General features: G+C 40.8%; 2 protein-coding genes across 4 annotated transcripts; one reads left to right on the top strand and one right to left on the bottom strand.

Moving 5' to 3' along the window:
* Window positions 1-351: 351 nt before the first annotated feature.
* On the top strand, window positions 352-4696 carry cfap119 (cilia and flagella associated protein 119). Its single transcript, XM_071392165.1, has 10 exons — window positions 352-491; window positions 723-757; window positions 855-920; window positions 1013-1176; window positions 1290-1360; window positions 1525-1641; window positions 1759-1837; window positions 1932-2024; window positions 2163-2319; window positions 4559-4696. Exons 1-10 carry the CDS (start codon window positions 468-470, stop codon window positions 4572-4574), a joined length of 822 nt encoding a protein of 273 aa, XP_071248266.1. The 5' UTR covers window positions 352-467; the 3' UTR covers window positions 4575-4696.
* On the bottom strand, window positions 2489-20331 carry phkg2 (phosphorylase kinase, gamma 2 (testis)). 3 transcript variants are annotated; one of them, XM_071392163.1, is made up of 10 exons: window positions 20080-20331; window positions 16394-16502; window positions 5157-5332; window positions 4993-5047; window positions 4795-4860; window positions 4552-4715; window positions 4319-4409; window positions 4041-4194; window positions 3746-3871; window positions 2489-3558 (listed from the first exon to the last, which is right to left on the bottom strand). In XM_071392163.1, exons 2-10 carry the CDS (start codon window positions 16486-16488, stop codon window positions 3313-3315), a joined length of 1173 nt encoding a protein of 390 aa, XP_071248264.1. In that variant the 5' UTR covers window positions 16489-16502; window positions 20080-20331; the 3' UTR covers window positions 2489-3312. The 3 variants fall into 3 exon arrangements, with proteins under 3 accessions (XP_071248264.1, XP_071248263.1, XP_071248265.1); XM_071392162.1 differs by lacking the exon at window positions 20080-20331 and adding an exon at window positions 19921-20076; XM_071392164.1 differs by lacking the exons at window positions 16394-16502; window positions 20080-20331 and adding an exon at window positions 19921-20065.
* Window positions 20332-20424: the final 93 nt, after the last annotated feature.

Genomic DNA, 20424 nt, shown 5'->3' with positions numbered 1-20424 from the left:
TTATAATGTGTCATGCATTTGATATATAATTTATTTCACATACATCTATAAGAAAAGTAGGCATATTAATTGATTGTAGCCTATTGTTAATTTGCTACAATGAAGCAAAGACATCCCTGTAGGCTATTGGTCTTCTATTTCTATGAGACTTCAAACAAATTACATTTTATAATTGAGAAACGAATTGTCAAACAAATTGCTACAGCACAGATGGAGCGAAAAGTATTTATTTCAAGCTTTTATGCTTGAATGTATTATAAGGGGGCTTGAGTTTATTATACTGTGCGCGCAATGCATTGGGAAATCTTTACTGTTGGTGCGCTACCGGGGGGGACGGTGTTGCTAGGACACGTAAGAGTAAACAAAAAAAAGTGTCATCTAGCATTTTTTGTTGTTGATGCAAATTAGTTTCAAATCGATTCATTTATCTACAATTTAGCTAATTGCAGTTATATTTAACCAAAGAAATGAAATTGGCTGGGAATATTAAGGTAAGAGAGTGTCTGACCAACTAATGTTACCTTTGCTAGCTAGCTAACGTTAGCTATCAACTGAAAGAGCTTGGACATTTAGCTTTCTAGGTAACGTTACAGTAGTAGCAAGCTAACTAACGTTAACTGTTAGCTGTATGCCCCGAATTCATTGCTATTCAATTGGGGGCATTTTTCTTTCATTGCTATATTGTAGATACATTTTAATTAATTGAGTACTTTATTTTATAGGAACCTGACCCCCTGAACCCCAAAGTCTTGCTATGGTAGGGGGGCACATACCGCCGTATTCAAGATTTTTCTGCAAACTAACGTTATAGGTTTACAGTTGGATTGAAATCCTCTATTTATGTGTGTTCACAGGGCAGACGTAAGCTACAGTAACATGGAGGAAATTGAAAACACCAAGGCCATACCAGAGCTAGAGAGGTCTCTATCCTTGTTTGTGGCCACACACACACACACACACACACACACACACAATCCCTGACATTGTGGTTAACTGGTTACTTTTTACTCAGAACTCTATGCTGTGTGCTGGGAGTAAACATTCCTGAGCCGAGGAGGGGAGTCCTGCTGGAGCTCTATGTCCACACAGTGCTGTTCTGTAGAGAGAGCAACTTCAACAGAGAGCAGACATCTGTCCTCCTCTCCATCGTCAAGAGCATGCATCAGGCTAACACTGGTAATGGGCTACTGCTCATAGTTTGGTCTTGTGCTGTTTTAGTAAGAGGAAGACCATTTTATGTCAGCAGCATTGACTCTGCAATGTTAATAACTTTGCATTTCTTTGTTCAGAAACTCCACTCAACAATATGGGCCATTGCTATGCATACTGCAGTGAACTTCTGCTCTGTCACTCTGTCAGGGTGAGTTTGTGTATCCGAAGAGGCAATACTGTTTATTCCCACATGTTCTATTTACTTCACAATCTCACCAATGTATGAATTGTAATTCAGTCTCGTGTTTTGGACATTTTCATGGACAAACTCTTAAATTTCACCATTATTCTATTGTTTTCTACCTGCCACAGAGACCTCCCTTCAGTATCAGCCTGTTCAGCTCTGAGGAAGTGACCCAGATCTTGAAGTATCTCCTTAACACCTATTTTAGACATTACAATCTGTACAAGTACATATTCACCCCGCAGGTAATCTCCACACATTAGATATCTGGGAGCCATATATTTTTCTAAATAAAACACACACATTGTTTTTTGGGGGCTAAACTGTGACTTGAAGTTAGTGTTTTGCTCCTTGTCTTTTAGGTTAGATTGGATCTGTCTTTTTCCTACTCTGGCATGCCAGACGAAGACCCTGTCACTGAGACTGACGCAGTATCATCAGGTCGGTGTTATTGCGCAAGCTCTGAAATATCCACCGCACGCACCCATGTGATCAGGGGAACAGTATGAATTCATGTTTTATCTGCGTGCACCAGATGGGTACTGCAAGAAGGAAAACGAGCCAGAGACTGCAGAAGGGGAGCAGCCCATTGAAGCAATGAACACAGGGCCAGAGGTGGCTAATAAAGGTATTACAAGATTGCTCATGCAAGGCACCCGTATATACTAGAGAAATTGTGTTGTAACACGCCTGGTTCTAAATATCGACACTTCAGTTGCAACTTGTGAAATTTCCTGTTTGTAAAAGTGTCTCTCTTCTCTATTAGATCCATCGCCCAAGTCAGAGTTGCGGACGATAATACAACAGGAAATGAGAGAGGAGATGATACATATGTCAAGGCAACTAGAGCAACGATTGAAGGAAAGTGCAGATCGGCTAAATAGCGCTCTGACTTCACTGGAGACCAATCTCCAAGGCAAAAAGTAAACATCAAAGCCTGATTTTTATCTATGCATTTCATTCTGTTCTTTGCACTAAAACACATTAGCCAAATTTGAGATATAAGTTATTTGTGGGTGTCTGTCAGTAAAGAGGTTGATTGCGTAACCATGCTTTTGTTAACTCCTTTAACACAAAATCAACACACAAATATGACAAAGTAAATAGGTTACTTTCATTATTAATAAAACATTGGTCTTTCACAGTTGTACACTTAGAGGAATGCCATTTTAATTCAGGCAAAGGAACACTTGAGTAAATCTCAAACTGGACTGAAAAGGAATGCTATTGGTTACGACAATTATTATATTGCACTAAACACCAAACACAGAAAGGAAACTAATCTGACTGGGGTAACAGTTAGTCATTTCCTATACCCTTAACTCAAACTATCAGTGGAAATTGGAAAACTATATTTGGAATGTTTAATGTTTCTTCTGCAATCACTAACTTTCCGCTATGTTATTTTAGATTCAGTAAGAATACATGATTGCTAAAATACAGGTTTAGGTAGCAAATAGAAGTAAACAATGAAAAAATAATGTTATGTCAACTCAATAGAGAATGTCATAGCAATAAAAAAAAAGAACTTTTTCAAGCATTAACTGCACCATCGGTATGGATATATGTTCACCTTTTTTGCCCTATGTGTACAATATAGTGCATTGAAGTGGCTTTGTCACTTTTGCTTCCTAAAACCATTGCTTGCTGATTTGAGTAGTCTCAAAAAGCACTCTCTTGGACCCTAAAATGAACATAAAATTCTCATATCTGGATCCACATCGATCTCAAATTCCACTTAACCATAAATAATAATGAGCCATTATTCGCATTAAGGGTAACATGTCACTGGATCATGAATTCCTCATCCTATGTAACGAGACCTAGAATTCACAAAGAAAAAATATGCACACCAAAATGTCAAACCTGTTAAACTACATAAAGCTAATGCAGTTACTAGAACAAGTATGATCTTTTTAAGTTTCAAAGTCCTCTAAACCAAGAAGCATTATTTTAGCCGTATTCTGGAAGAGGGCAGCCCTGTTTTGCTGCTCCCCTTTCTTAACCCAGTGTCCATAGATCCTGAAGGCGCAGCCGTCGATTAGTTTGCGCACTCCCTTCAAGGAGTAGGGGTCTCTGGCCAGGACCTCCCGCGTCAGTGGCCTGGCTCTGCGGTAGCGGCAGTACATGCGGATACAGGCCAGAACACTCAGGATCAGTACCTACCGGAACAGGCAAAGGGATGTGTATTAAAACACACACACATTAATACTTCACAACATCCCAGAAGAGCCCCCATCTTCCAGTCAAAGCACGGATCCAATTGGATGCGACGGAAATCTAATTCTGGCTCAGCGGTTCATTTTACTGTCACTGGAGCCAAATAGCACAAAATACATTGAAACTTACCCTGAATGTCTTCCGGGGACTGAAGTGACGCACCTCGTCCCTTTGGTACTGCCTAAAGAAGGAATGAGCCAAGGCTTGTTCAGCGTTGAGACGGACAATTGGGTCCACCACCAGCAACCTGGTAATCTAACAGTTGTGAAAGAGAGAACAAGAGAGAAGTCCTAAAACAATGCCAGTCGGAGAAAGTGTATCAATGTTCATAGTCGACATATTCTTTGATGACATGGTATTAAAATCGACCTTGAAATATACAAATCAGTCCATGATAGGAACTAGAGACAGGATGAGGTCTCACCAGATCTTTGACGGTGTCAGACCTGTCATCCCACTCTGGGGAGCTGAACTGGTAACGGCCCTCCATGATCATTCTGAGCATCAGCAGCTGTTTGCGGTGCCAGAAGGGTGGAGAGCCAGCCAGCAGGGTGAACAGAATCACCCCACACGCCCAGCTAACACACAGAAAACCAGATACAGTTTCAGGAACAGAATCTTCACTGATTCATAAAATAGTTTGGTGCTCTTATATTATAAATAACAAAATGTTCTTAGGACTATCTGATTTTTAAGACTTACAGGTCAACTTCCTTCCCATATCCCTGATGCGTCTCATCCATGGAGCATTTCAGGATTTCAGGTGCCAAATAACCTGGCGTCCCACAAAGCTCTAGCCGTTTGGAGAGAACAAAGAAAGCAATTACACATTTGAGCTATGTGGGCAATTAATGGATTATGCCTTCAACTTTTCATTTTGTTGATGAGAGTGTAAATCCAAAATACAGCGAGTTCATTTCATTCTTCCCTCTCACCTCTCAGATTCTTGCCTGGCTGAAGCTGGACAGAGAAGCCAAAGTCAGAGAGTTTGATGTGTCCCTGGTCATCCAGCAGAATGTTTTCAGGTTTCAGGTCCCGGTGAACTATGTTGAGGGAATGGAGGTACTGGACAGCTTCCAGGAGACATCGCATCATACACCTGAGAGAGAGAGAGAATTGAGAACATCTGGAATGTATTTCTGGCTTGGGTTATAACGAACCAAAACCTAGACACTCACCTAGTTTCCTTCTCACTGAGAGTGACCTTCTCTGTCAGGTAGTCGAAAAGCTCTCCACTCCTCATGCTGCAAAAGGAACAATAACGATAGAAAACTCTTGAGTAGGCGAAGACTACGAAAAGACAGGATAGTTCAAATGCATCACAAAACACAGCTACACATTTAATAATAAAGTAGGCTATATAAATGCATACTTACAGGTCAAATACCAAAAATATGAAGGTTGTTGACTCATAGGAATCAATGAGAGTGACTTGGAGAAAGAGAAATAAAAGTTTATCATTGGCATATTGCATTTCAAGAGACATGAGTAAGCTATTTTAATGCCCTTCGGTACATTGGTGAAGGTAGTACAAACTCACTGATAGAGGAGTGTCCTTTGACCATGTTGAGAACCTGGATCTCCTTCAGTGTGGAGCTCTTCACCTCTTCCAGCTGCTGTGCGGTCATCTTCTCAGCTGTGATCTCTATAATCTTCACTGCCAACTCCTGCCCTGTGTGCTTGTGCACACATCTGCGCACCACACTACTCACACCTCTGCAAGGACAAAGAAATAGGTATCGTAAAGTGTCAATTCAAATTGTCTGAGTAGTCAGGCCAGTTGAGCCTGATATGTGGTTGCCCCATGGGGCAATTATTATCATGATTTTTTCCTGAAAACAACCAAATTGCACAACAAATGCTTTATTTTTAAGTAAAAGACAGACAAGTTATGGCATTGCTGTGTGTAAACAGCTACATTTTCTGGGCGAGTGATCATAATCTTCAGGCAACCGAAAAGTACTCCTGACTAAGGGGGGGAAAAAAGAAGGCTTTTGTGATAGAGGCACAACATTTCACACACAGCTAGGGCATATCTAAATAAGTATTTTTGGCTACAGTCCCATCACAGATTTTGTCCATTCCCCCCTGGCAGCAACAGAACCGACGCATGCGCAACTATGGGGCAAAACAGACAGGGTTGGCTTAGAATGTTGACAACATGTAAACAATATTTAGTCTCCAATGTTTATTGAAAACATAAATACATTTGCACAAGCTGTATTTGATAGACAACAAATGCTCATTAACAGGTTAGCTAGTTAGTGAATTTGTCACATTAGCGTTGACATGAAATCAGTCAACACCTAAAAACAACACATGGTATCATGAACAAGATTAAACTACAGTGCCTTCAGAAAGTATTCATACCCCCTGACTTACTCCACATTTTGTTGTGTTACAGCCTGAAAACAAAATTTAATAAATATATTTTTTTCTCTCTCACCCATCTACACACAATACCCCGTAATGACAAAGTGAAAACATGTTTTTAGAAATTGTTGCTAATGTATTGAAAATGAATTTATTTCATATCATGAAATACAAGTTCATGAATGAAATTATTCAATTTGTGCATTAAACATTTAGAAATATTTCATTCAAATTTAATAGCCTAATAAAAATTCAAAATTATAAAATTCAAATACAATTTCCAGAGACCTGTAGATAATGATGAGATTCTCATGTATCCACCCTAACAATGGGAGTTGTTGTCCCAAAGGCGTGAAGACAGGTTTAATAGGCGACAAGTATAATAAGCCAATAGAAACGTATTGGGCTTATTTTGGACAGATTTTGGCGAGAGTGAAACCTCTCGCTTTGCCTCTTCCACACACAATGAAAGATCACTTCTTCCTCTCTGACAAGAGATTTTAACTCGTTATTTGCATTTGAGGTTTGGTCTAAAAGAATCAGTCATATAGCCACCAAAACACAGAGACATTATTTTGCTGTAATAGAGGAGTTAACCTTTCTAACGAGACCCTCAACTCCTCAAATTGCGCGCAGAGCAGACACTACTAAAACAGAAAATTAAAACTCAGATTTCTTGGCACGGCATTGCAGTACCACGTACCGGTAGCAGCATTTTAGCCAGACTGTTACAATTTTTTGATCTCAAATTTCGTGGTATCCAATTGGTAGTTACAGTCTTGTCTCATCGCTGCAACTCCCGTACGGACTCGGGAGAGGCGAAGGTCGAGAGCCATGCATCCCCCGAAACACAACCCAACCAAGCTGCACTGCTTCTTGACACAATGCCCACTTAACCCGGAAGCCAGCCCCACCAATGTCTGATGCAGTGCCTTAGACCATTGCGCCACTCGGGAGGCCCCCAAAGACTGTTATACTAGCTGTCTAGTTTGTGTTTTATAAATGTGCAATAAGCATAATACACAATTATATAAGGAATTGGCAACTCATTCTCATTCTGAGAAATAAGGTAGGCCACTTGATTTCAACATCTTTCTGCTTGAGAGATTGTTTATGAGACCTGTGTACATTTTCTATAATGCCTGCTACAAGATGTTAGTCATTATTAGTGAATGTACATTTTGCATGGTTCTGGTTAAATTTGTAACAAAAAGGGCATTTTCATAGACAGACTTAAAAGCCAGATCAGTGATTGCAAAAAAGCAGGTTAAACTAGTTTTATAAAATAATATATTTATTAGTGAGTCTTATGGTTGTGGAAGGATTACATACTACAAAAGTATGTGCTCGTTGAAAATTAATTCCAAAATCATGGGCATTAATATGGAGATGGTCCCCCCTTTGCTGCCATAACAGCCTCCACTCTTCCAGGAAGGCTTTCCACTAGATGTTGGAACATTGCTGTGTGAACTTGGTTCCATTCAGCCACAAGAGCATTAGTGAGGTCGGGCACTAATGTTGGGGGATTAGGTTGACCAATTCATCCCAAAGGTGTTCCCTGGGGTTGCGGGCAGGGCTCTGTGCAGGCCAGTCAAGTTCTTCCACACCGATCTCGACAAACCATTTCTGTATGTATCTCGCTTTGTGCACGGTGGCATTATCATGCTGAAACAGGAAAGGGCCTTCCCCAAACTTGCTACAAAGTTTGAGGCACAGAATCATCTAGAATGTCATTGTATGCTGTAGCATTGAGATTTCCCTTCACTGGAACTAAGGGGCCTAGCCTGAACCATGAAAAACAGCCCCAGACCATTATTCCTCATCCACCAAACTTTACAGTTGGCACTATGCATTCAGACAGGTAGCGTTCTCCTGGCATCTGCCAAACCCAGAATCGTCTGTCTGACTGCCAGATGGTGACTCCAGAAAACACGTTTTCACTGCTCCAGAATCCAATGGCGGCGAGCTTTACACCACTCCAGCCGACACTTGGCATTGTGCATGGTGATCTTAGGCTTGTGTGCAGCTGCTCGGCCATGCAAACCGATTTCATAAAGCTCCTGACAAACAGTTATTGTGCTGACATTGCTTCCAGAGGCAGTTTGGAACTCAGTGAGTGATGCGACCGAGGACAGACTATTTTTACGCGCTTCAGCACTATGCGGTTGCGTTCTGTGAGCTTGTGTTGCCTACCACTTCGTGGCTGAGCCGTTGTTGCTCTTAGTAATTTCCACTTCAAAATAACAGCACTTACAGTTGACCAGGGCAGTTCTAGCAGTGCAGAAATTTGAAACACCTTTTGTTGGAAAGGTGGGATCCTATGACGGTGCCACATTGAAAGTCACTGTGCTCGTCAGTATGGGCCATTCTACTGCCAATGTTTGTCTATGGAGATTGTATGGCAGAGTGCTCAATTTTACACACCTGTCAGCTACAGGTGTGGCTGAAATCATTTTAAGGGGTGTCCACATACTTGTGTGTGTGTGTGGGCTGTCAGAGAATCAGTTAACTCGAGCTTACTTTTTGTAATTTGAGTGCATAAACGTTTTTTAGTTTTTTTTAAATCGCATTGAGCGAGCTTGTGGAAAAAGGAAGAGGAGCTTGAAGCAGGTGCTCAGCCAGGGAAGGCTTCACTGGAGGCGGGCTGAGACATCCCGATGATTCCATGCTATGCATATCCAAGTGGGGGTAGACGGTAAATGGATCCGTCTAGGAAGACTCCAACAATGCTACACAGTCTAGGTAGGCTGACAACACAGTCTGCATTGTCAGGCTGATGTGGAATTACCCAGAGAGGAGACTCCATCAATCCATCCTAGTATTTCTTGCAAGGCGGGGGAGGCATAGGATACTCGACATCAAGTTTCGTGGCAGGGCGTCCGATTGCCTCGGAGAAGGGGAGGTCAGCCATAGACTTCTGCCCTACTTCAACTTTTTTTTCTTCCTCAGGGGCGTAATCCAACTCCTGGTCAAAGAGGGAGCTGCCTAATGCGGCAAGAGAAATGCAGTCATCCTCCTTTACGAATTTGTCAGAAAGGTCCACCCCCTGGGAAAGATGGGCGACTTCCGAATTTGCTGGGAGCTCAAGCAGAGGGGAAGCCTGGACAGCTTCACCTTCCTCTGGGACTTGAGCAAGAACGAGGTCTGGGCAATGCTATCCACGTACTTTGCTCTAGCACAATACGTACAGCTAATGGGGTTAACGAGAGCCGCCAAAGCGTGGTCCATACCGAGGCAGGTAGCACAGAACTGGGAATCATACTGGGACATATAATGGCTGTAATTGCCAGGAAAAGCTTTGCTAGGCTTGTGTTTCTTTCACTCCACATTGGTCTGTGCACTTGGACGGACAAAAGCGGATGGAACACGATGCTAACTTGACGGGTAAGTCGGGCAAGACACGGGGTATCGATAGCTGGAAGCCAGAAACAGAAAGCTTTATTTGCTAGGGGAGTGGGGAATAAAGAGTCTTTATTCTTACAGGTTAATGAAAGTAACATTGACAGGGGTACTAGCTAATTAGCTGGCTATCATCAACTGAGTGATGATATATATATATATATATAAGATACCTTATTTACATAAGTATTCAAACCCTTTGTTATGAGCCTCAAAATTGAGCTCAGGTGCATCCTGTTTCCATTGATCATCCTTGACATGTTTCTACAACTTGGAGTCCACCAGTGGTACATTCAATTGATTGGACTTTATTTGGAAAGGCACACCCTTGTATATCTGTGACTAGTTTTAGGAAAATAGGCGTATGTCGCACGTTTTTTGGCAGAAATGCCTTCTGGAACATGTGAACTTTAACGTGCCTTAATAACAAACGTATATGCCATCTGTAAATACGAATATAATTGTTAAAATTAAGACCCTAGTTGGTTTAGTCATGGAAAAAGTCAGGAACCTTCCCGCTAGCCATGAATGGTTGAGATAATGGGTGGGCTGGACATGCCGAGAGATGAGTTTGGATTGTTCTGGCATGTAGCACACTTCTGTCCATAACATGAGATGGTCAGTATGTGTAGGTAATCCTTCCTAATGCTGCTTTTAAAAAAATATATATCACATAGTAGAACTGCAAAATTGTTGCTCTCCACTTTCTGGAGGACCGAGTTTTGAAAATCAGTGAAATGCCCGGTGGAATCAGTATGATAGCTAAGGATATAGAGAAAATAATTCTGGTGTTTGATTGCAAATATGCAGAGGGAGTCAAAAAGAGAACACACAGAACGCTGTTGTATAAAACACCTGTCTCCAGATTACATCTTCAAACTAAGGGCAACAATGGAATCCGTGACAGAGGGAGAATCATCCATCCATGTATACGGGTAAGATATTCGGCTTGTCACCAAAAGCACTCACAAACTTCTACAGATGCACAATCGAGAGCATCCTGTCGGGCTGTATCACCGCCTGGTACGGCAACTGCTCCGCCCACAACCGTAAGGCTCTCCAGAGGGTAGTGAGGTCTGCACAACGCATCACCGGGGGCAAACTACCTGCCCTCCAGGACACCTACAGCACCCGATGTCTCATAAAGATCATCAAGGACAACAACCACCCAAGCCGTTCACAGGCGTTCACCCCGCTATCATCCAGAAGGCGAGGTCAGTACAGGTGCATCAAAGCAGGGACCGAGAGACTGAAAAACAGCTTCTATCTCAAGGCCATCAGACTGTTAAACAGCCACCACTAACATTTAGTGGCCGCTGCCAACATACTGACTCAACTCCAGCCACTTTAATAATGGGAATTGATGGAAATTATGTAAAAATGTACCACTAGCCACTTTAAACAATGCCACTTAATATAATGTTTACATACCCTACATTACTCATCTCATATGTATATACTGTACTCTATACCATCTTGCCTATGCCGTTCTGTACCATCACTCATTCATATATCTTTATGTACATATTCTTTAGCCTTTTACACTTGTGTGTATAAGGTAGTAGTTGTGGAATTGTTAGGTTAGATTACTTGTTGGTTATTACTGCATTGTCGGAACTACAAGCACAAGCATTTCGCTACACTCGCATTAACATCTGCTAACCATGTGTATGTGACAAATAAAATTTGATTTGATAGTCTAGCTAACTACATTTTCAGATGTTACAGGTTTCTAATTTTGTCATTAAGTCGTTTTCATTTCAAGTAAAAGCGTACTGTTAGCTAGTTAGCTAACGTTAGCTGGCTGGCTCACTAGCTAACATTATGTGTATGATCTGTGTAGTAATATTTTATCAATATCTCAGAGCCATTTGGATTGCTAGTTATAGCCTAATGTTAGCTACCTAGCTAACATTGATCCTGGTTGGTTAGTTACCTGCAGATTCATTCAGGGTAGTAACCTTATGAGTTGGGACTATGGTTCATTGTTTAACTAACTAGCTACATGTCTAAAGAAAAGACTCCACTCCGCAAGTAACCATTTCAATAGAATGTTCATGATGTCACTGCGACAACTGTCGATAGACATAGCTGGTAAATTCGCTCTGGCTATCTACTCCAATTTCAGATTCAGAGCGCAGAATAACAGACACATTTACAAACAATCAATACCTGTCAGTAAACGTTGGCAAAAAAGCGTAATTAAATTGTTGCCAGGAGCACAGTTACAGTCACCAACGCTCTGGATAACATAAAAGCAGCCTAACCAGCTCTGCTAGGGCGAGTAAAATGGTCAGAGTGAGCCGTTCTCTCATTTGTGTCTGTAAGGAGTTAGCAAGCTAGCCAACGTTAGACAGTTAGCTTGGGTGCTTGACTGCTGTTGTCATAACAGAATGCTCGGATCAACCCTACTCCTCGACCAGTGTCCAGTGTGCGCTCTGAATTTACAGACAATCTGACAACGCTCTGAGTTTACGAACGCCCAGAGGGCAGATTGAACTTAAGGAACACACTCATAGTATAAACCAGCATTTAGTCTTTAAAATCTTTGGTTGTTTAGTACATGGCCTCATATGTGAATCCTTAAAGAGATGGGTGGGGCTAAGGCTTAAGGGGGTGTGAACAATGCTGAATGGGTGTAGACATTGAAGAGCTCTCCAATAGGTGTACCAAATTATTCAAGGGACATTTTCTCAAAAGTGCAGTTACAAGTTTATCAAGTTTCAACACAGAATTACTTTCCCATTGTTCCTCAACTGTAGTGTATGATATACAATTTTCTAGCTCGGAGTCTCTACTTTTATCTAATGTAAAAAACACAATTTCAAATTTTGCTACATAAGACCGAATTGAGCCGGTCCATCACATTTGTGCATTTTTGGTTGGTTAACACGGGACCCACGAGTGCACTTTGCACTCGAGTGCACTTTGATAGCCACGAGTGCACTTTGATAGCCTAATCAATAACTTTAAGATAATGGTGATTTCTTGGCTCTTTGAAGTACACTGCATTTTCAGATGACTACAAAAGTATGATGAAGTTTGGTGAAGAAATCTTTAATATATAAAACACTCATTTCGCACAGCGTCACATCCATAACGGTCAATTTTCTAAAGTATATATGAAAATGCTCATATTATCATCATTGTTTTTGTGTGTAGCCAAGCCTTCCATTCAAAGTATCTGTTAATAATTTACCCTTAAGACTTTGAGATTCAGACTTGCCGATGTGTCTGTTCTCCCAAAAATGCCTGTCCATTTCCGTCACATCCATAACGTAAGTTGTTGTTCCGTTACTTCAAAGTAGTATTGCTTAGAACATTGTAATTTTGTGTTTGCACAAAAATACACATTAACATTTTAATTTATGCTTGATAAGTCAATTCTGTGAGACATTTTGTGTTCAAATGTCACAAGACTTTATTGACGTAAAAAAATAGCTAAGGCGGATATGTTTAATCCTTTTTTGCTGCAGTTTTGAGGCTCCCGATTGCAGGATCATTGACACATTTTTTATCTGGTGCTATCCCCAGGGTCTGGAAGAAGGCTCATATAAAAGGTGGTGACCCTTGTGATCTTAATAACTCACCCTATTTAAAAGCATTCTTGCCAAGCTGAAATATTAGAATACTTGATTCAATCTCAGCTAAGATCTTTATTATCTATGAAATGTATTATAAATGTACATCAGTCAGGTTTGAGACCAGGTCACAGCACAATCTCTGCTGTATCCCTGGTCATACATTATGTGGTTAATTGTATGGATAAGCGGCAACATTGTGCTGCCCTCTTCTTTGACCTGTCGAAGGCCATCGATACTGTTGATCACTCACTGCAAATTTAGAGGCTTTCATCAATTGGCCTAGACCAGGCTGCGTGTAACTTGGCTGTGTGTAACAAATAGAACTCAGTGTGTATCCACTGATGGTGTTAAATCCGGTTTTCTGGACATAACAAAGGGTGTCCCACAGGGGTCGATTCTAAGTCCAGTACTATTTACTAATTACATTAACAATATTGGTTTGTCTATAAAAAAAATGTTTTAAATAACCTGCGCTTGTATGCTGACGATACTGTTGTGTATGCTATTGCCCCCACGGATGACCAGGCTCTTTCTGAACTGCAGTCTGTCTTCGTGCTTTACAGAAAACCTTTATTGAACTGAAATGAGTATTGAATGCAGGTAAAACCAGGTTGTTTTCCAGAACACATAAAAATGTCTCTGTTGATTTAAATCGGGTTCAAGTCCAGGCCACTCAAGGACATTCAGAGACGTGTCCCAAAGACACTCCTGCGTTGTCTTGGCTGTGTGCTTAGGGTTGTTGTCCTGTTGGAAGGTGAACCTTCGCCCCAGTCGGAGGTCCTGAGTGCCCTGGAGTATGTTTTCATCAAGGATCTCTCTGTACTTTGTTCCGTTCATCTTTCCTTCGATCCTGACTAGTCTCCCAGTCCCTGCCACTGACAAACATCCCCACAGCATGATGCTGCGACCACCATGCTTCACCATAGGGTTGGTGCCAGGTTTCCTCCAGACGTGACACTTGGCATTCAGGCCAAAGAGTTCAATCTTGGTTTCATCAGACCAGAGAATCTTGTTCCTCATGGTCAGAGTCCTTTAGGTGCCTTTTGACAAACTCCAAGCAGGCTGTCTTGTGCCTTTTACTGAGGAGTGGCTTCTGTCTGGCCACTCCACCATAAAGGCCTGATCCGCCGATTGCTCAGTTTGGCCGGTCGGCCAGCTCTAGGAAGGGTCTTGGTGGTTCCAAACTTCTTCCATTTAAGAATGATGGAGGCCACTCTGTTCTTGGGGACTTTCAATGCTGCAGAAATGTTTTGGTAGCCTTCCCCAGATCTCTGCCGACACAATCCTGTCTCAGAGCTCTATGGACAATTCCTTCGACCTCATGGTTTAGTTTTTGCTCTGACATTGCTCTGACATGCACTGTCAACTGTAGAACTTTATATAGACAGGTGTGTGCCTTTCCAAATCATGTCCAATTAATTGAATTTACCACAGATGGACTCCAATCAACTGACCATAACTTTTTCATGAAGTGGTATAGTAAGCCCCAAATGCTGGCTTACAATGTTCAAGGGGGGGGGGGGGGGGCTGTGACGGTTATGGAATTTTGGGTAATGGTTATTTGTCAGGCAAATCACAGTTTTTAAAATGTATTTAACCTTTAACTAGGCAAGTCAAATAACTGTTCAAATAACAAAATTAAGGCGTGCTGATTTTATCCTCTACTCTCTCTGCTGCGCTTACTTTGCAGCAGTAGTAGCACATTGTGTTCTGTTGCCTAGCAACCGCAGGGAACAACCATCATGCCGTGGTCATGCTGTTGCAGTGCATCTACACATGCTTGAGTTCGCAAGCCTAGCATGGATCTCAAATTCGGTTTCCATCACTTTGTCTCGATTTCACATTCACTTTAGATGTCCACACTCATCAAGAATTTGGTAGTTGATTTCAGCAGAGATGGTGGCGTTTGGCATCATTTTTTCATCTTTACAAACCGGATAAAATGTATAGCCAGAGCATCGCCATACCCTAGCTCAACACCAACACTTTAAAACAGGCTACTAAAATCATTCCAATCCCAATTAAAAGGCCAAATGTAGTTTAGCTGACTTTAGGACCATGCGGACGCCTGGGAGCGGAAGGGAAGGCTGTTTGTATGGCTGGCTGGCTTTATGGGAGCGCATCGACGCAACTGCAGGGATCAGTGCACATTTTTCTCAAAACAGTGCAGAGATGGCTGTAGTAGACGGCTTTGGCTAGGTAACTGCTGTTTGACTTGACATTAAACTAAACTAGAGTGTTAATCCCAGTGCTGAGCTAGTGCATAGCAGCTAATTCTTGTATGACGCGTTTGTAGAATGAGGTGAATTAAGCTACAGAAAAGTGAATGGCTGGAGTCAATTCGGCTTGTTTTTGCAGTGCAGTAAATAAGCCTCAATTTATACAAATTCCTTGCAGGGTGTCACTTTGCCATACCCTAGGCTTATCTGAAATGACGTCACTGAGCCAGAGCACTATGTATACTACGGATTAAGGTAGAAACACAATTGTTAATAATAATAATTAATTTACACTACTGCTATTGGGTTTATTGGATATATTTACTTAATATTTTCTAAATGTATGTATTACAATTGTTATGATGGTTATTTTATTCAGTCTTCATCCATAATCATTGGTTACACATGCTCTTTCCATGACATAGACTGACCAGGTGAATCCAAGTGAAAGCTATGATCCCTTATTATTGTTAAATCCACTTCAATCAGTGTAGATGAAGGGGAGGAGACAGGTTGAAGCAGGACTTTTAAGCATTGAGACAATTAAAACACACATGTATATGTGTGCCATTCAGAGGGTGTATGGGCAAGACATTTATATATAAATGCCTTTAAACGGTGTATGGTAGTAGATGCCAGGCGCATCAGATTGCGTGCTTCAAGAACCGCAAAGCTTTTATTGTGTTCTCCACACCATCTCAAACATTTTAAGCCATCCCTGAGCTGTGTCTACCTATTAGTGCTGCTAAATTGTAATTACTTCACTACTGGCCTATTTATTGCCTTACCTCCTCACGCCATTTGCACACACTGTATATAGACTTTTTTTTTCTTCTATTGTGTTATTGACTGTATGTTTGTTAATTCCATGTGTAACTCTGTGTTGTTGTTTGTGTTGCACTGCTTTGCTTTATCTTGGCCAGGTCACAGTTGTAGATGAGAACTTGTTCTCAACTGGCCTACCTGGTTAAATAAAGGTGAAATAAAATTTAAAAAAATAAAAAACTTATGGAGATATGGCCATGTGACTCCTGGCCCCATGGAGCTGGTTGACCACCAGGGGGTCAAATAAAAAAAATCTGCGATGGCACTATAGCCAAGAACACTTCTTAAGTTGTGTCCCCCTAAAATGTGATGCTTAGCCGCTGGACTATAATGTGCTTAGGATCTATTCTTGTGTGAAGTGTGACTTAGTAACTCACCTGCCAATCACCTCTTTTGGGTCATATTTCTGGTAGAACTCCTTGGCTCCCACCCAGTCAGGTAGTTCATCGCCAATCACTATATCTCGAGTCATGGTGACAGCTTAATCTATAACATGATAAGAACATTACTGTGTTATTGCTACTTGGACAGGATGCTCTGAGAGCTTTGACAAGATAATCAAATTGATCAAGGGTGACAGGCTACATTTAGCTTGAATTTATCTAATGCACAACAAATTGGTATATTATATACAGCCTGAGACATTTGTGTGCAAACTCGTGTAAATGTTCCTTACGAACCAGAATGTTGAATAAAATTACATTTAACGTGCTCTACCGGTTGTCTGTGCTGTTTGGCCTTCTGCTACTTAAAATTTGAGACAAAATATCCACAGGAAAGTATGGTTTACACAACTTTTTAGAGAGCAGGTAAGTATATGGTTCTTTTGGCACCCAGGTAAAGTTAGTTTTATAATGGATATTCAGTTCTCTCATCAATAGCTATTGAACCAAGCATGCCATGACAATGAACATTTTATATTCTGAATCAGGTGAGGATGGAGAACAATCCACACGTTTGAAGATTTAAATCTGAATATCCAATATAAAACACATTTTACCTAGCTGCCTAACACATACCTACTGGCGCTATAAAAGGTTGGGTAAACCATACTTTCCTGTGGTTATTTTGTCTCAAATTTCAAGCAGCAGAAGGACAAACTGCACAGACAACCGGTAGAGTAAGTTTGGCTTGTAAAGAACATTTACATGATTTTGCACACAAAACGTATCAGGCTATATAACGTACCAGTCAAAAGTTTGAACACACCTAATCATTCCTGGGTTTTTCTTTAATGTTACTATTTTCTACATTGTAGAATAATAGTGAAGACATAAAAACTATGACATAACATGTGGAATCATCTAGCAATCAAAAAGTTTATAAACAAATCAAAATATATTTTATATTTCAGATTCTTCAAAGTAGCCACCCTTTGCCTTGATGACAGCTTTGCACAATCTTGGCATTCTCTCAACCAGCTTAAAGAGGTAGTCACCTGGAATGCATTTCAATTAACAGGTGTGCCTTGTTAAAAAGTTAATTTGTGGAATTTCTTTCCTTCTTAATGCGTTTATTTTTTTTATTTTTTTTTTATTTCACCTTTATTTAACCAGGTAGGCTAGTTGAGAACAAGTTCTCATTTGCAACTGCGACCTGGCCAAGATAAAGCATAGCAGTGTGAACAGACAACACAGAGTTACACATGGAGTAAACAATAAACAAGTCAATAACATGGTAGAAAAAAAGAGAATCTATATACAATGTGTGCAAAAGGCATGAGGTAGGCAATAAATCGAATAATTACAATTTAGCAGATTAACACTGGAGTGATAAATCATCAGATAATCATGTGCAAGAAGAGATATTGGTACTGGTGTGCAAAAGAGCAGAAAAGTAAATAAGGTTTGAGGCAATCAGTTGTCTTGTGACAAGGTAGGGGTGGTATACAGAAGATAGCCCTATTTGGTAAAAGACCAAGTCCATATTATGGCAAGAACAGCTCAAATAAGCAAAGAGAAATGACAGTCCATCATTACTTTAAGACATGATGGTCAGTCAATGCGGAACATTTCAAGAACTTTGTTTCTTCAAGTGCAGTCGCAAAAACTATCAAATGCTATGATGAAACTGGCTCTCATGAGGACCGCCACAGGAAAGGAAGACCCAGAGTTACGTCTGCTGCAGAGGATACGTTTATTAGAGTTAACAGCCTCAGATTGCAGCCCAAATAAATGCTTCACAGAGTTTAAGTAACTGACACATCTCAATATCAACTGTTCAGAGGAGACTGCGTGAATCAGGCCTTCATGGTCAAATTGCTGGGAAAAAAACACTACTAAAGGACACGAATAAGAGGAAGAGACTTGCTTGGGCCAAGAAACACAAGCAATGGACATTAGACCGGTGGAAATCTGTCCTTTGGTATGATCAGTACAAATTTGCGATTTTTGGTTCTAACCACTGTGTCTTTGTGAGACGCAGAGTAGGTGAAGGCATGATCTCCGCATGTGTGGTTCCCATGGAGGAGGTGTGATGGTATGGGGGTGCTTTGACAGTCAGTGATTTATTTAGATTTCAAGGCATACTTAATTAATAACCAGCATGCCTACCACAGCATTCTGAAGCGATACGCATCCCATCTGGTTTGTGCTTAGTGGGACTATCATTTGTTTTTCAACAAGACAATAACCCAACACACCTCCAGGCTGTGTAAGGGCTATTTGACCAAGGAGAGTGATGAGTACTACATCAGATGACCTGGCCTCCACAATCACCCGACCTCAACCAAATTGAGATAGTTTGGGATGAGTTGGACCGCACAGTTAAGGAAAAGCAGCCAACAAGTGCTCAGCATATGTGGGATACTCCAAGACTGTTGCAAAAGCATTCCAGGTGAAGCTGGTTGAGAGAATGCCAAGAGTGTCCAAAGCTGTCATCAAGGCAAAGGGTGGCTACTTTGAAGAATCTAAAATAGATTTTTATTTGTTTAACACTTTTTGGGTGACTACATGATTCCATGTGCCATTTCATAGATTTGATGTTTTCACTACTATTATACAATTTAGAAAATAGTCACACTAAAGAAAAACCATTGAATGAGTAGGTGTGTCCAAACTTTTGACTGGTACTGTATACATACACACAAATTAAATAGTCTATTAGAGCCTGATTAATCAGACTAAGTTGCCACTAGCTGAGTTTCTCAACTTCACGATATGTACAAGTACAGAAACGATGGAATTCAGCACCCATAACCGGTTAAACTCAACTATTTATGATGGAGTTGAGCAGCAACTACTTTGAACGGACTGGATCTCCGATGTCACAAAATTAAGTAAAAAAAAAAAAACTACAGGTTTTAATACCCCAAAAATAGCCCACACGTACACATGACATTGTTCTGTGTAATTGCGGTCTATTCTTTGGGTGCTGAAATCAATCGTTTTTTATTGAAAAACTATTTTATGTGATGCCAGAGATCCAGTCCGTCCACACTACTAACGTTGTTAGTGGAGTTGTGTTTAGTCGGCTCCAACAACCAAAGAAAAACTTGCATTTACAAAAGGACAAACATAGGTCAAGGAAAGCATTAAAGAATGGACATTTTTACAAGTATCGACTGACTCGATGTAGTCGGACTCCAGCCAGCCCACACAACTCTATCGTATGTAGAGTTTTGTAAACTCAGCTAGGTTGCCACTTGCCTGTTACAGTAGCTACCTCAAGCCGGACGATGTAGCTAGCCGGCGAGTGCTGAAACTTAGCAAAACATGTATGGCAATACACCACCAGCAAATGACATAGCTACCTACTGTAGCTAGCTACACATAAGAAGACAACATATTTTAATTTTGACCGATTTGATCACAGCAAGGTTAACTAGCTGCTAACGTTAGCTTAACTAGAAAATGTATAACTAGCTGCACACGTTTAAATTGGTTCACGCGCTAACGTTACTTACCAAATGCGATCAAACTACAAGATTGATAGAAGATAAATACTGTCGTAGCATCCGACTGACAATACTACCAAACTGAAGGGCAACTATGTCATTGCAAATATTTCCAGGGTTTCTAACGTTAAGCTACCATCTTGATTGTTTACATTCTTACCTCCTTACCTTAACACATGAACAAAAATGGTTCTTCTTCAATGGGGTTTAACTGCTGTTGGCATCCAATGTTAATGGTGCATTACCGCCACCAGTTGGACGGAGTATTGAATGAGAAAATACAAAAACATTGCGAGAAAGCGGGAAAACGACATACAAAATACCAAATTAGGCACACCAACTAACAAAAAACGTCCAGCTGCATTCACAATGATTAAACTTTTCTTAGACTTCTTCTCCGCGAACAATTATTTACAGACAACAATGCATATGAAGAGGCTGTAGACTGTAGTGCCATCATGAGGACGAAGTGAGGCGTGGCATGGACTAAACAGTATTTCACATAATTAATCG

The sequence above is a fragment of the Salvelinus alpinus genome, chromosome 3 (genome assembly GCF_045679555.1).
Source record: "Salvelinus alpinus chromosome 3, SLU_Salpinus.1, whole genome shotgun sequence".
NCBI lineage: Eukaryota > Metazoa > Chordata > Actinopteri > Salmoniformes > Salmonidae > Salvelinus > Salvelinus alpinus.
Note: the sequence above shows the minus strand (reverse complement) of the source record. Positions and strands in the feature narration are given on the sequence as shown.